We start from the raw sequence: 16,513 nt of genomic DNA on the forward strand, positions 1-16,513 counted from the left end.
TGTCTATGGAGGGTCAGAGAGCTCTCACATTTCATCAAAAATATCTTAATTTGTGTTCCGAAGATGAACGAAGGTCTTACGGGTTTGGAACGACATGAGGGTGAGTAATTAATGACAGAAATAAGTGAACTAACCCTTTAACTATAATAACCCTGCCTTTAGTTCTTAATTTAATGTCTCTTTCTTTTTTAGACATGGCTGAAGAACTATGGCTATCTGCTCCCTCATGACATCCGGACATCGGACCTGCGATCGGAGAAAGCCATGCAGTCAGCGGTCGCTGCCATGCAGCGGTTTTATGGTATTCCAGTGACGGGAGTGCTTGACCAAACCACCATCGAGTTAGTAACAACCCTCTTTACTGCATCACTTACTCTTTAAAAAAATCACAAACAGGCAATATAGCTGCTAAAGTGCATATGCATTAATAAGATGAACAGTAGTGTTTAAAGTCGCCCCCTCATGAGAGTTTCTGTATTGGATCACATAACCAGTTAGATCAAGGTAATATGCTCAAAAACTAAAGTAGAACTTATCTCAGACTCCAAAATTTTCAGAGAACATCAACTTGCGCACCAGTTAAACGGCAGTAACTTCATTAAATGTAATAAGTGCTCCAGAGCTGATGGGGGCAACAGAGAGACTAATGGTTGTTTAGGAAGACGAATAAAAGCCACTGGCTGCATTCAAAACCGCATACTCACTGATTAGGTACTTAATTTCAATAAGTACTTCCTTAACGAGTGCTAGAAGAGTACGTACTCTATAGCTTGAATGCATGAAGTAAGAATAAGATCCGGACATCATCCGCCATGTTGATGTTATCATGTGACTTAAGACGCTATAAGAAGTGCAACAACTTAAAATATGTGAGTGACAGGTTTAATTAATCTATCTGTAAATATTTTGATGTTGATTAAACTTGTTTAAGACACAGCTGCCCATTTATTTTGTGATTGTAGTATAACCAATAAATTTGGGGTTGATAATGATTATATGAATATTATGATTATTCAAAGATATTTAACCTTGTCATTGTGCTTTTTTTCCTGTGTATATAATCTTATACTATGATGTACGCAAACCAATTATATTTCTGTTTTCTGTTTTTTGTCATTATGATTGTTCATTGTTAAAGATACAACTATTTATAGTTTATGTAATTTCTTAAATTTTAGACCTTATATAAAAATTTCAGTTGCCATATAGTTTATAAAAACATGTTCTTGTGCATATAAACTAAACATGGATATTCATCCTGTTTATTTACTTAATGCATGTTTTTGGTCTTGTTGGTGTTCCATGTGATTTTAGCACTGCATTTAAAATATTTGATGTACAGTAGTGTGAAGATCATAAACTTACTGTTAAGAGTTTTCTCTGACATTTGTGCAGTGTCCTTGGGTGTGATTATTATCTACATGTTTTAAGGTGGATGAGAAAACCTCGGTGTGGAGTTCCAGATCACCCTCACATCAGCCGACGGAGGAGAAATAAACGCTACGCCCTCACTGGTCAGAAATGGAGGGAGAAAAAGATCACATACAGGTAAGGTATATATTCAGAGACTGTTTAAATACAAAGCTTACATGATGGATGGATAGACTAATTCACTGAATATTGCACCTGAGGAACCTCTAGAGGAAACTACAAAAACGGTTTACTCTTTATAGATGAATGACCATTGTATGCTATTACAGGGAAATGTTCCAAAAACTCCATATGCCTGTTAATAACTGTACCTCACATGATGTGATGCTCTTTAATGGCAGCCCATTAAGCATCTCGCTGAAGCCAGCCAGTGGAGTATATTTGTACCCTCATCTTTAATTATTTTAGTGCATATCGCATTGACACGTGTGCGTATGTTTTGGAACGCATGCCGCTTACGCAATGTTCCAGACAGACATTGCTGAAATGCTTCCCTCCAACCTTAAAAATGCTTAAAGAAGCTTTTGTTTTCTGCCTGATGGGACAGAGAGAGAGAGAGAGAGAGAAAAAAAACAAAGAAAGCAAGGAATGTCGCAGGTCAGGATGGAAGACGAATAGTTGATGAAAGCTTAGTACTTTGAGTGGTTTTCTTGCTATTATGCCTCCCAAAACCCACTCAACCTATAAAAAAAAAAAAAAAGTAAGTTTATACATGTCTTTCACTGAAACCTAAAGCTACATTATATAATTAAATAATTTAGAATAAAAGAATAAAATGTTATATATACATATGTGTAAAATAAATGAGAATATATTTTTATTTATATTAAATGACTATATATATATATATATACTCTATATACTGTTTATATACATATATAGTTTTTTAATAAATAATATAATTAATGATATAGAATAAAATGTTATATACATTTTTAATCTATTATAAAAAATAAAATGTAATAAGACATGAATTTTTATATATAATTTATTTAATTTTCATTAAATTACAGATATATATATGTATATTTATATCTTAGACTATATATATAAACACAAATAAAATCATTGTAAACAGAAGAAAGCTATATTTTTGCATGTTGTGGCTTGAAAGCGTTTCTGCTGGTTACATGATGCTGACTCAGCTTATATGAGCTGAACAAAAGGGACATTTTGTACTTGTGGTACATTCATATTAGCGTAAACATGAAATCAGATCATTTTCAAACATTTGTCTGCTTTCGTCCGTTTTAAAGCTCTATTAATTTCATTTAGTCATCTAATGCAGTGTTGAACTTGGTTTGTAATCACTGGTTAATGAAATTCTCACTTGTGTGTGCCTGCAGTTGTGTGCCAGAGACAACCATCTGCTTCTGCCTTAGGTGTCTGGCCTGGTTTAACTTTTGCCCTACATTCAAGGACATTTTTAATGCAGATTAATTCTTATGTAACAGCGCAGCGCTGTGAACTCAAACGGCATTCGCTTTTAATTTATTGCAGAGTTGATTCATACTGAAACAACATTTCTATTCTCAAACACACCAGCACACTGAGAGAGTAGGTTGGTGGTAGTGCACTGCATACTGTCATGGGAAAGGCGATATGGAAAAATATATATGCAGGCAGTGTTATTTCAATATTAATTATATATTATTATAGTACAATTAATAGTTTGGATTAGTTTTTATTTTTTTATTTTTCATTTTAATTTTAGTTTTAATTTTGGTAATTTGGTTAAGTGCTTTTGTCATTTTTATTATTTTTATTTTTTTTATATATATATATTTCTATTTAGCTTTAATTTATTTATTTGTTTTCATTTTAATTTTAGTTTTAAGTTTTGGTAATTTGGTTAAGTGCTTTTGTCATTTTTATTATTATTTTTTTTTTTATATATATATATTTCTATTTAGCTTTAATTTATTTATTTTATTTCAGATTTACTCATTTTAGTTATTAAACTTATTTCAGTTAGTTGCCAAGGCAACATTTCAAATTTGTTTGTATGTTTTGTTTTTCACCCTTTTAATTTGCTTTTTGCGCTTATCATTTTATGCATGTAGTAGATACAGTATATTCAAAATGTACACTTTGCACCATGTTTTACCATGGTTGAGCTACAGGAGAACTTTAAAAACATTTTAATAGTGCATTGTTCCACATAATATTTAATTTTAATGAATTAATATCAGGTCATACATTATAATATTAAGAATGCGTGATCTTTTTTTTCTGTATTCTTCCATCTCTCCCTGTTTCCAGCATACATAATTTCACCCCCAAGGTGGGCGAGAAAGACACCCAGAGGGCCATTCGCCAGGCCTTCGACGTCTGGCAGACAGTGACCCCGCTGACCTTTCAGGAAGTGGCCTACTCTGAGATCAAGAACGAGGGTAAAGAAGCGGACATCATGATCTTCTTTGCCTCTGGTTTCCATGGTGACAGTTCTCCGTTTGATGGAGAGGGAGGTTTTTTAGCTCACGCATATTTCCCTGGTCCCAACAGTGAAAGAAAAGCCGTAAAAAAACTCGTCTTTGGCGGGGAAGCGTTTTCTTCTAAAAGACGAGATAACTCGTCAATGGCGGGGAAAGAGTTAATGATCAATTTCATTTTATTATTTTATTTTATTATTTAAATTTTTTTTGCATCTGTATAATGATGAATTTTCATTTATTTGAATTTAATTTACTTTAATCAAGCATGGTAATGACTTAATATATAATAATTGACATTTCTGGTCTCATAATCGCTGACATCTTTTTTTCCATAGATTTTTTTCAGATTTTATTTTATTATTTTATTTTTTAATGTATAGTTATTTTATTTTGTAATTTTTTTTGTGGATCTATTTCATTATGATTTTTCATGTATGTGAATTTATGTACTTTAATCAAGCATGGTAATGGCTTAAATATAGAATGATTGACCTGGCTTGTCTGGTCTCATAATCTCTGACATAGTAATATGTGTAGGATTTTCTAGAATGTTCTGCAGCTATAGATAGATAGATCAGTCAGATGTGTAGAGGCAAATCTTTTGGGAGCTTCTCCAGTGGTAAACTGGAGCAGTGAGCTGAGGAGCATCAGTAGATGTCACAGGGGAAACATAAAGACACACTGAGCATTGCGTTCTTTCTTCACTTGCATCAGCCGTGCCTGCGTGCTGCATATTTGCTGTGTTATCTTTGCCTGTGTGCTGCAGTGTCAGCAGTTCAAGTACATGCTTTATAGACCACAGAATCTGTACCTTGTTCACGCACACACACACACACACACACACATTTCTTTACAGATCTAGTTCTCTATACACCATATCAGCTCTAGTGGATACAGATCAAAGGTAAACGGTTTACAACAAACAGTAGATGTATTTATCTTCAGCGGCTGATGTAGATTTTATATTTCATTTATTCACAATGACACTCTCGATAGAACACAAAATCAATTTCTTTTTAATGAGACGGGGAATGAAATACACAGTTAAATTGGACAGAAAGAGAGCGTGAGGACTGATAAAGAAGAAAAGCTTTGGCCAAGAGATCCAGTCTGTAAACAAAATGTACAAGACACTTTGTGAGCCATCTGACACTTGTAGCACCCATAGACGTCAACCAACAGATCAGGCTATTTCTGTGATTTGAGTGATATGGTGTCACATCCCTTCTGTGTTTCCAAAGATCTGAACATGTCAGTCTCAACCGAGTCATGTTCTGTTAATAGCGTACACATGCAGCTAGTGTTGTCACGGTACCAAAATTTCAGTATTCGGTACCAATACCAGTGAAAATCCACGGTTCTCGATACCAATTTCGGTACCAAAGCAAAACACAAAAACATGCTAATTAAAAAATTTGACTATACTTTCATTTAATCCAAACTGTGTACTTATTTAATTTGAAAGGGCTTTTGAAAACCTTCTACAGTTATTAAGCCAAGAATAACAAGTAAGTTAGCTAAAAAAAAAAAAAAAGGCCCAGCACTGCTTTTCTGACTGATATGACACAAACAACGTTAACCATTTGTACATTCTCTAACACGCATATTTTAGATTCACAATTCATTTAAAAGCCTCTGGTGTGTAAAAATAGTAAATATCATCATGTCCTCCTGTTTTTTTTACCCTAATAAAAGTTGAGAGCGCATCTGTGCACCTTTCTGATAGCGCATCAAGAACCGGGTTGACCCGGTACTTCGGTACCACCGGTACTTAAAAAAACCTGGTACCGTAACATTTTCATTTTTTTAGTACCGACTTGGTACCGAAGTACCGGGTCTTTTGACAACACTACATGCAGCCCATGCACAAGATATGTTCCTTTAGGATTCTGGGTACATAAAGCGCTTTTTACCTGTCTACATAAGTGAAGAAAAAATAAGGCAAACTGATGTAAACTTGTACAGCAACAAAATATGTATTTTCAGATATATTTTAAAATATGTTCACATAATACAAATATACATGGAGTGGAAGAAATATATTGCTAATATATACATTTTTAAGTTTATATACATAATTATAGTTTTTTGTGTATTTATGTATTTAGTGTGTGTGTGTGTGTATGTGTGTGTGTGTGTGTGTGTATATATATATATATATATATATGTAGTATACGCACTGAATATAAGATTGGAAATTGCTTCTTGAAGTATGTTCATTTTTTTCTCAGATTTTCGAGATATAAACTATATAAAAGATCAAAATATTTCTGACTCCAATATATCTTGTAAACTTATGGAAGCCGGTTTCCGCCATTGTATAAAAAAAAGAAAAAATGTAATTGTGACTTTTTATCTCAGAATTCGGAGTTTTTTTCTCAGAATTGTGAGATATAAACTCGTAATTGTAAGAAAATGTCAGAATTGTGAGCAGACTTTTTTTTTTTTACCTCAGAAATTGACTTTATAACTCTTTATAACAATTCTGAGTTTATATTTCCAGATTCTGAGAAAAGAAATGTGCAATTATGAGTTATAATGTCAGAATTGTGGGATATAAATAAACTCACAATTGTGAGAAAAAAGTCAGAATTGCAAGTTTATAACCTTATATTTCTTGCAATTGTGAGTTATAATGTCAGAATTGCAGGATACAAGCTCGCAATTGCGAGAAATATTAAGAGTTATAAAATCACAATTCTGACTTTTTTTCTTACAATTTTGAGTATTGGGAAATACTATTGGCAAATTCCTGTCAATTAGCTTTCACCTTCTGTTCCTCTCTAAACTAATAACCAAATGGATTGCACCTGGTTTTAGAAAACGTAGAACTGGTTTCTACACCTTTTACAGAAATGTTTAGTTTTACATTGATTATTGACTTTTTATGCATATGCAATTTCCCAGGTGCATTATACAAGGAAAGCGAATGAGTATGGATGCTGTCATGCTCCAAAAGAAAGAAAAAACACCATAAAAGTAGCACATTACTTATATATCCCGAGTGTGCTGAACTACGAATGAACTATTCCTTTAATAATTTTTTTTTTTCTGTGCTGATTCAGCGTTTGATGAATTTCTATGGGAGCTCTTATTATTTCGGACTATTTTTAACAAAATGCACATCAAAAATGCCGAGCCTTAAGCTTTGCATTGGTAATTCTCCTGCTTCCATATTCTTATTCATGCAGTACATGCCATACTGTTACATTTTTCATCCAACATAGAATTCTGAATAGTACTGATTCAAAGAGGGTTTGACCTTTAACCATTTCCTTTCAGGCAATGACCTTTTCCTGGTGGCCGTACATGAGTTGGGGCACGCATTGGGTCTGGAACATTCCAATGACCCCAGTGCGATCATGGCGCCCTTCTACCAATACATGGACACACACAACTTCAAACTGCCTCTAGATGACCTTCAGGGGATCCAGAAAATCTACGGTACAGTTATGATCTCTATCACCTCTATTATCATTTTCAAGGAACTAAGCAGGAATATAGATTATACTTTGGATGCCAGGATGGCTGAATGTATTTTTAGATGAATAAACTTTGTTCTTCTACAGGTATTCCCACAGCCATGCTGGAGCCCACCCGACCTCTTCCTACTCTACCTGCCCGACGCACACACTCCACCTCTGAGAGGAAACACGAGCGGCATCGCCCCGCTCGCCCACCCTCTGGAGATCGGCCGTCCTCACCCGGTAATGGAAAACCCAACATCTGCGATGGCAACTTCAACACTGTGGCCTTCTTTCGACGAGAGATGTTTGTTTTTAAGGTGAGTTGCATCAGTTCTCTTTCTAATATTTGATACAGATGGTTTATATAAGCAGATCATAAATCATAGCAGATCATACCATAATTCAGCTAATTTTAGTCAAATTTGGTTGTCTGTGATATCAAGAATTGTAATTCCTTGTAATCCCTATATTAAAGGGTTAGTTCACCCAAAAATGAAAATTAGGCTGCGTTTTACTCACGCCCGAGGCATCCTAGGTGTATATGACTTTCTTCTTTCAGACGAATCCAGTCGGAGTTATATTAAAAATGGTCTTTGATCTTTCAAGCTGTTTAATGCCACTCAGCGGGTTTTGCATTGCTTCAGTCCAAAAGAACTTAAATAAAAATCCCCCATCCATAAAACAAAATTGTCTCACACGGCTCCGGGGGGTGAACAAAAGCCTCCTGTAGCGAATCGATGCGTTTTTGTAAGAAAAATATCCATATTCAAAACGTAATAATCACTTGAATCTAGCTTGCGCTCACTGTTGTAAACAAAAGCAGTTCCGGGAGGATGACGTATGAGGTCAGTGCTGCGCTTGCGCCGCTCAGAAGTGACGAACGCGGAAGCGCAGGGGAGAGAAAAGTCATATACACCTAGGATGCCTAGTAAAACGGGTGAGTAAAACGCAGCCTAATTTTCATTTTTGGGTGAACTAACCCTTTAAAGGGATAGTTCATCCAAAATTACTTACTTACCCTCATGTCTTTCCAAACCTCTATAAATTACTTTCTTCTGTTGAACAAAAAGGAAGAAAAATTTGAAGAATGTTGGTAACCAAACAGTTGCTGGTAGCCTTTGTCTTCCATAGTAAGAAAAAATACAGTTTGGTTTCCAAAATTCTTCAAAATATCTTCTTTTGTGCTTAACAGAAGAAAGAAATTCATACAGGTTTGATGTGGTTGTTAACATACAATATGTTTTGTTCAAAGAAGGGATGCACGAGATATTATTAGAGATTTTGGCTTTATTTTTTTTTTTACTGCTTTCATGCAATATTTTTTAAAAATCCACCATTATTGGATATTTAATTGTGCACATTTATTTCCTATACTTAAAAAAAAATCTCAAAATTAATATCTTTTTTTCATACAAATTATTATAATGGCCTAAATTCACTTTTATTTTTATTTTTTTATTCACACAGTAGGCCATTTATCAGTTGTAATGTGAAAATAATTTTCGGCTAATCGATATTATAAATTTTTTATATTGTGTATCCCTACTTGAAAACGACTCAGTTCTACATTATAAAATTGATCTAAATAATCTCTTTTACTAATCACAGGATCGTTGGTTCTGGCGTTTGCGCAACAACAAAGTTCAGGAAGGCTATCCCATGTTGATAGAGCAGTTCTGGAAGGGTTTGCCTCCTCGCATTGACGCTGCTTACGAGAGATCAGATGGCAAATTTGTGTTCTTCAAAGGTATGATTAATTATCTGTACAACAGATGTCATGAGATTAATTGAAAAAATATTCCATAAAAACAAGCATTAACAAAACTACCAAATGTTTATTGCTTGATATGTAAAGTGCAGCCTCAGGCTAGTTTTAATAACTCTGATTGTTTTGTAACATCTTTTGTCATAACTATAAATTATGATACCAAATACATCCTGAAGCCCTAAAATTAAGTACCTGAATATGGCCTAGATAATAAAGAGAAGCCATATCCATTAAACATATGTTGCCTTTGGATCAGTTTCAACTCAAATCACCATATTTTGTATGTTTGTACTTGTACGTTTTATGTACCTTTTTAATACAAGCATAGGTACACTAGAGTTAAAGGTTAGAAAAATGCTGTTAGATTGTGGGTTAATCTCAGGAAAGGTCTGCATTTATCCATACTGTTTATCCTCTATTGGGCCTGATAGCCTTAGTTCAGCACTTTATTATTCTGTCTGTTCTTCTTTCAAACGATCTCTCTCTCTATCTCGCCGTCCTCACCCCCTCTCTTTCTCATTGAATTAGCCCGGTGCAATCTTGCTGCACAAGGAGAGGCTGGGTGAGATATTTATAGCCCGAGTCTCGTGTTCTGTGATGTTTCATGAGAAAACAAGCTCGCAGGATGCCCTGTGGTTATCTCAGAGAGTGCACATCGGTATTAATAGATAAAGGGGTGATGAACTCAAGTCATGATTGCTGGCATTTCGGCATCTTATTCACTAACTACACACGATGCGGTTTACCCAAGTGCTATCTGTGCTGAAATAACGCATTTAAAATATGATTAGGGTCATTATAGGTTGCGTTTTATTCACAAAATTCAGTGCCCAATCACAATTAATGTTGTATGCAATAAAAAAAACATCTGAATAAACAGATTTAAATACTGAAAATCACACTTTATAGTGATCATGGTAGATATAATTCATTAAATGATGATACAATCATGGAGAAGACTGGTAAAACCGGACATATTTATGGAATCTTATTTCTGCCACGTAAAAAAAATAAAATAAATAAATTTGATTTAAAAAAAAAAAGGTAATTGTCTTGTCTTTTAATTCTGAGAAAAAGAACTGAGAATCACAGAACTTCGAGATATAAACTCACAATTCTAACGTCTTTTAAAAGAAATTAGAATTGTGAAATTAAACTCGCAATTACTTTTTTAAAATTGTATTTTAACTCCCTAATTCTCACAATTCTGACTTTTTTCTTGCATTTGTGAGTTTATCTCAGAATTAAGACTTTCCTTCTCAGAATTGTGTTTCAATTTTGTAATTTTCACATTTTTTTTTTAGAATTGTGAGTTTATATATTGCAACGCTGAGTTTATATCTCACTCAAACCAATGACTTTGTACCTCGCGGGAGAAAAGAAAAGTCAGAATTGTGAGAGGTAAACTCAGAATTACAAGAAAAGAAAAATTTGCAATTACCTTTTTTTTTTTTTACTCCTTAACGGAAATAAGATTGTCACAATTCGGACTCCCCTTCTCAGAGTTTCAAGTTTTTATTTAAAAATACTGACTTTATCCCCCGGTTTCACAGACAAGGCTTAAGCTAGTCCCAGACTAAAATGCATGTTTGAGCTATCTCAACTGAAAATATCTTGCTCTGACATATCTTAAAATATGTCAATGTCATTGTTCTGTGTCAAGATGCACACCTGTAATGTTTTCTTCTAAGGCATTTTTGTAAAAGTTGCTTAAATATCTTAATTTAACTAAGGCCTAGTCCTGGTTTAAGCTAATCCCCGTTTGTGAAACCGGGCCATTATCATGCAATTATATCTTGCAGGATAAAGAAGTCAGAATTGTGAGATATAAACTCAGAATTGCAAGGAAAAACAGACTGAATGGTTACATAAAATGTTGCAATACCTTTTTTATTTTTTTATTCGTTGGTGGAAATAAGCTTCCATATATATCCAAACATGTGGCGTAGATAAGCACATTGTTTCATTATGTGATAGTATAATTCAATATAACCCATTGAATTTGGACCTTATCTACTGATGTTTTTCTGCCTGTTGTTTTGACTCTAGGGGATAAATACTGGGTCTTCAAGGAGGTTACAGCAGAACCTGGGTATCCTCACAGCCTGGTAGAGTTGGGCAACTGTCTGCCCCACGATGGCATCGACACAGCCTTACGCTGGGAACCTGTGGGCAAAACCTACTTCTTCAAGGGCGACCAGTACTGGCGTTACAATGAGGAGAAGCGTACGGCTGACCCAGGCTATCCCAAACCCATCAGTGTCTGGAAGGGCATCCCTGATGCCCCGCAAGGAGCCTTCATCAGTCGAGAAGGATGTGAGTCAGTGAGGTTCCAATAACCGATCAATATTTAATGTGGCAATCAGCCATGTGGTCGGTGGGCATTTTATCTGACTGCTTTCCTCTGGTTTGAGAAGTTCAAGTTGGTTGAGCTTCGTTCTCGAGTGTGTAGTACTGGTCTAATCTGTTGTGCAATGCAACTCCCATTATAATAAGTGAAGCTTTATAAAATAGATAGTTGTCATTGGATGAACTGCATTCAAAGCAGATTTAAAATGGCAATAAATGCACACCTGAAACCGCACATTCAATATTAATGCGGTGTTGCTTGGGAATGGTAAGCATGATTGATATTACTTGGAGAAAGAATGGTTTATTCAGATTATTATGAATGCATTTAACTGTTTATTGCATGTTAGTGTATTTTATCATCGTCTGCTGCTGCTATTTTGACACAGTATTCATCTGTCGCAGCATGCTTATGTATTTTATTGAGTAGGTAATAGTAATAAATGCACTGAGGTCTTGTTCTTCGCTCATCCTTGTAGAGTAATTGATTAGTGTTTGTTTGGCGCAGCGCTGCAATATTATTGTATTGACACAGTGACTGTTTTGGCTCTGACTCATCCTCAGTGGTGATCTGATAGCAGGTCTGGATTGGCACAGGGTCCGGAGACACAAAAAGACAGACACAACTTTTGGGTGTTAAAATTCACAATAGATGCATGATTACAAATATAGCAAAATGGCAGCTGACTGTAGCAAGATACTTTATTATGTGATGTTATGTTTACGGTAGAGAGCTAATATAATGGATCATATGACCTTCAGTGTTTTAATGCAGGGAACATAATGTCCAAATGATTGGAAATCATTGGAATGTATTATGTGAACGGGGAATGTGGTTTAATTCTTTTAAAGTGATACTATGACTAGGCAATGTAGCTAAAAAACAATATTAGATATAAATAGCTTTTGAAGGCATTCAATATGTATGCCAGTGCTAATGTATTTGCTCTGAAATGGCTTTTTTCAGTCAAAAAAGACTGAAACATGGTTGCTAAGTAGCTTGAGAATACTAGAAAGAAATGAAATACATGAGAAATCTATGTTGAGCGAGAATTTTATTTGAACGTTTTTATATGCACCGTTATAGTAATAAACCACATTTTATAAATGTATATTTTAAACATTTAAAATAATATTTTTAACTAAAACATTTTAAAACATGTACAATTCCGTTTGACTTTAATAAAGATTTTTATTAAATATTTGTAAAAAAAATATATAAATATATATAAAAAAATATTTTATAAAATACTTTATAAAAACAATATTGTAATAAACTGCAATATTTTCTATATTTATATTTGAAATATAAAAAAATACTAAAACATTTTCAAATGTAAAATTCCATATGCATTTTATAAACATAAATTTATAAATTGATAATTTTATTTTAATTGATAAAATATATAAAATATTTGCTAAAAACATTCTAATATTCCATATGTTGGTTCATGTTGTATTGTCAACAAAATATTGAATATATAACTAAAATGTGAATAAAAGGGGATTTGTAAATAATCAGAATCAAAATTACAGTTTAGCACTATAGAAAATAAAATGGGCTACTGACTATGGATGATGAGCGAGAAACAGTTGTTCTCACTTTTGCTGTTGGGTTGATGTTGTTGCTAGTGTCAGTCTGGTTGAATGGTAAATCCTCAAGTGTCATTCACTAGAGTCAAGTATTTTTGCTGTGGCTGCATAGAATTGCAGATTTCTCCTCCTCTCTAGAGTATTATCCAGTGAAGGAATGATCATCTTTTCTGCGAGTCATGTCATAACCTCAACATGGAGCCTAGGGCCAGAACACAAGATGGAGAAGCCAAGAGGGTTTATATGGGCTGTTTGGTTTGCCCGTAGCTCATGATTTTTCTGTCACTCAGATTTTGCAAGAGGGATTCGGTACGTCTTGCTCGGCAAGATCACGAGTAAGAGGGAAAGTTAGAGAGGAAGGACGAGCACTTCATCAGTCACACTCTCAGGGGTTGCTGTCTAAAGCTTACTCACAGTATTTACGTTTAGTTTTGGGTCTGTGTTCGTATAGGTTCGGTTTGAGTGCCGCGAATGCATCTGTTTATGTGGCATTGGCAATCAGACTGACAGCTCTCTGAGGAAATGTATAACACTGGAACAACTGTTTGAAATACTGTGTCATTGAGTGTTCACAAGGACAGATGTGTTTGTGATCATGAATATGAATTGAGCGTTCTGAAAAGGACGTGCATCTCTGCCTGCATGTAAAGAGAAATATTTGCTTATTGACCTTATGCGCCAGAGAAACAGTGCACAGCCATCTTTAGAATTTTGTCTTTGAACTTCTGGTTTTGCGGCAGCTCTATAGCATCACTGTTAAATAGTAACTAGCGGGTGAAGTGGATTTACTTATTGTAGAGTTAACAAAAGTTATCATGTGCATTGTAATGTTCAAAGCAGATATCATAAATGTCAGTAGACTGGATGATTTTAAAATGAGTGGTTCATTCATAAATTCGTACGACCTTAGCTTCACGCTGTGGAAATACAAATGGAAGACAGAAAACAACAAGTGCAGCGCTGAAAAGGGGCGGAGCTACGTAAGGTCTATCCACCTTATTTTTCACGTTAGAATGGGCGTGGCCATTTATAAAATTAATGTGTCTAGCTTCCGGTGTCATTCGCTTCCAGTTATTTTTAGCTGTACAAAACAGCTTGTTATGCTGCTTGAAACTGCAAACTGGCATATGTATTGTCTTAATTATAAACACGCACTGGTTTGTAGCACATACAGTTTAACCGTTTACTGCACTTTGATATTCTTCTCGTTATTTCCCTATTGCGCCTAATGAATCAGAAGCATCGCAGCTTACTTCTGCGTTGAAAAATAAGGTGGATAATGAATGGCTTTCTATGATTGGTCTGTTCATGTTTATAACTGTTTGTTTACAACTTTAGCTTAACAGTTAATGATTTAACTTGTTTTTGTAAGTTAACTCATAACTCATTCCGATCAGTAATCAGCAATCAGTTTCCAGTCATAAAATTATGCCAATTAATATACTACTCAAATGATTTCGGGTGATTTTGGGGCCAGGACTATCTGTTTGTTGACCAATAGTAGAATTCTGGTTATGGAAATGAACTGACATCTTATTTTGTCTCTCTTTGATTTTTTTCTAGTTTATACCTACTTTTACAAGGGAAAGGACTACTGGAAGTTCGATAACCAGAAGTTAACAGTGGAGCCAGGCTACCCAAAATCAATCCTCAAAGACTGGATGGGCTGCGATCAATCGGAAGTAGAAAAGAACAAGGACCGTCACCTCCCTCACGATGACGTCGACATCATGGTCGCCATTAATGACGTACCCAGCACTGTAAACGCAATCGCTGTGGTCATCCCGTGCATCCTCTCACTGTGCATTCTGGTCCTTGTATATACTATCTTCCAGTTCAAGAACAAAAACGCCCAACAGCAAGTGACCTACTACAAACACCCCGTGCAGGAGTGGGTATGACGGACTGGGGGGCGCGATGGACCCCAAACGCTTGAGAACAAAAGTGAGGGCTACTATGCTGAGGTTTGACCAGTGCCTGTTTTCTGAACTACCTTGTCGGAACGGGAACAAATGACGAGGCAAGGGAGTATCTTCTTCCTTCCCACTTGAGACAAGACTTAACAAATATTGCAATTTTTTAGCATGAGCCCAACGGACAAATCATCTGGGGATTGAACGTTTGAAGTTGTGCCCTGGCGTTATGCTAACCAGATGAAGTCTTAACGGTCAGGAACCATCACTCCAATTTGACCGAGAATTTCTCTTCTCCAGGAGAGTTAGAGGAACCGCAGATTTGCGAAATGCCAGCAAATCCTTGTCTGGTTCACAACATAAACTTGTACATGAATTTCAAGTATTATCAAAGAAATGAAACGAGCAAAACAACAAGGAATGACTTGAAAACCATGTAGGTAGAAAGGCCATAGAAAAGTCTTCTTGCAGTCTTTTTCATTTACGGGGTAAAAGGTTCACCGCTGGCACTCCTGGGAGACTTCAACATGTTTTTTATTGGTGGATAGGAGGCATTTTCAAACTAATTAGCTTCATAACATCATTCGAATGTTTGCATTTTTCCCTTTCCTCACCTGCCTACCCATTTCCACAGAGTAGGAAGAACGATTTATAATAACTAGGGCAGTCTTAACACCTCCTCCCACTCGCTACTGTACTCTATTCCTTTTCTTCTTTTGCTGTTTTATCAGTCCGCAACAAAAGAGGACCTCTTTTTGATGGCATTAGGTCTTTATAGGAGAGTAATTTTGTGTCATAATAGGCACAATTTGGTTCTTTGGAATAAGGCCTGATTTCTTCCAATCTTTATATTATATTTTGCTTTTATTAGTCATATTTCCAACCATCTTGCACAGTCTCCTGTTACGACCTTACCTTTTCACCAAGTGTAATATTTGAAACACTGGTGCCAGGCAGGAACATGAACAATGAACACATCTGAATATGAAATAGCTTTGTTACCGTTGCCTACAGGAGATGATCTCTCAAAGGTTCATCCGTCCTCTTCGAATGAACGTAATATGCTGTATGTCTTACGTTGCAGTGACTTCAATTTCATGTGTTCGGTGTGGATCGTCTAACACTTAGCTCAAAAATGTCTGTCGGGTGCTTTTATTGGTTTGACTGTGCTATTTAACGGTGAAGTGTGTCTGACTGTACCATATTAACACATCTCTTTGTGCTCATCTACTGTGGGAATGGATCTGATACATTGCACATTGGAAGGAGCTGAGATGTAATTGATGTTTTCAGAATTTCAAATGGAACTTTTTTGGATTAACCTGACAAAGCTTCAGGCGTATATATATATATATATATATATATATATATATATATATAATTCAAACAACGTTTTAAGAACCACAAAAACTACAAAAGATGTCAGAATGAGTTAAATCGACGCTCGTAAATTCGAGTTCGCGTGAAAAGGTTTGTAGCATCTTAATCACAATATTAAGATGGTAGATTTGGCGAGACTCCCTATAAGGCTTCACTTAGCACACAGTTTATCATTTG

At 35.3% G+C, this 16,513-nt stretch overlaps 1 protein-coding gene across 1 annotated transcript in view; it reads left to right on the forward strand.

Annotated features, from left to right (window-relative positions):
* The window catches only part of LOC107708046 (matrix metalloproteinase-24-like), a 31,354-nt gene extending 15,172 nt beyond the window's left edge, over window positions 1-16,182 (forward strand). Inside the window, exons 2-9 of the mRNA XM_016512194.1 lie at window positions 193-341; window positions 1,432-1,548; window positions 3,694-3,935; window positions 7,149-7,310; window positions 7,436-7,650; window positions 8,942-9,080; window positions 11,151-11,417; window positions 14,607-16,182. Coding sequence (XP_016367680.1) covers window positions 193-341; window positions 1,432-1,548; window positions 3,694-3,935; window positions 7,149-7,310; window positions 7,436-7,650; window positions 8,942-9,080; window positions 11,151-11,417; window positions 14,607-14,944 — 1,629 coding nt within the window. The 3' untranslated portion in view covers window positions 14,945-16,182. The remainder of the gene's footprint in view (window positions 1-192; window positions 342-1,431; window positions 1,549-3,693; window positions 3,936-7,148; window positions 7,311-7,435; window positions 7,651-8,941; window positions 9,081-11,150; window positions 11,418-14,606) is intronic.
* The last annotated feature ends 331 nt before the right edge of the window (window positions 16,183-16,513 follow it).

This window comes from Sinocyclocheilus rhinocerous, unplaced genomic scaffold (genome assembly GCF_001515625.1).
Source record: "Sinocyclocheilus rhinocerous isolate Xijiao unplaced genomic scaffold, SAMN03320098_v1.1 scaffold113, whole genome shotgun sequence".
Lineage (NCBI taxonomy): Eukaryota > Metazoa > Chordata > Actinopteri > Cypriniformes > Cyprinidae > Sinocyclocheilus > Sinocyclocheilus rhinocerous.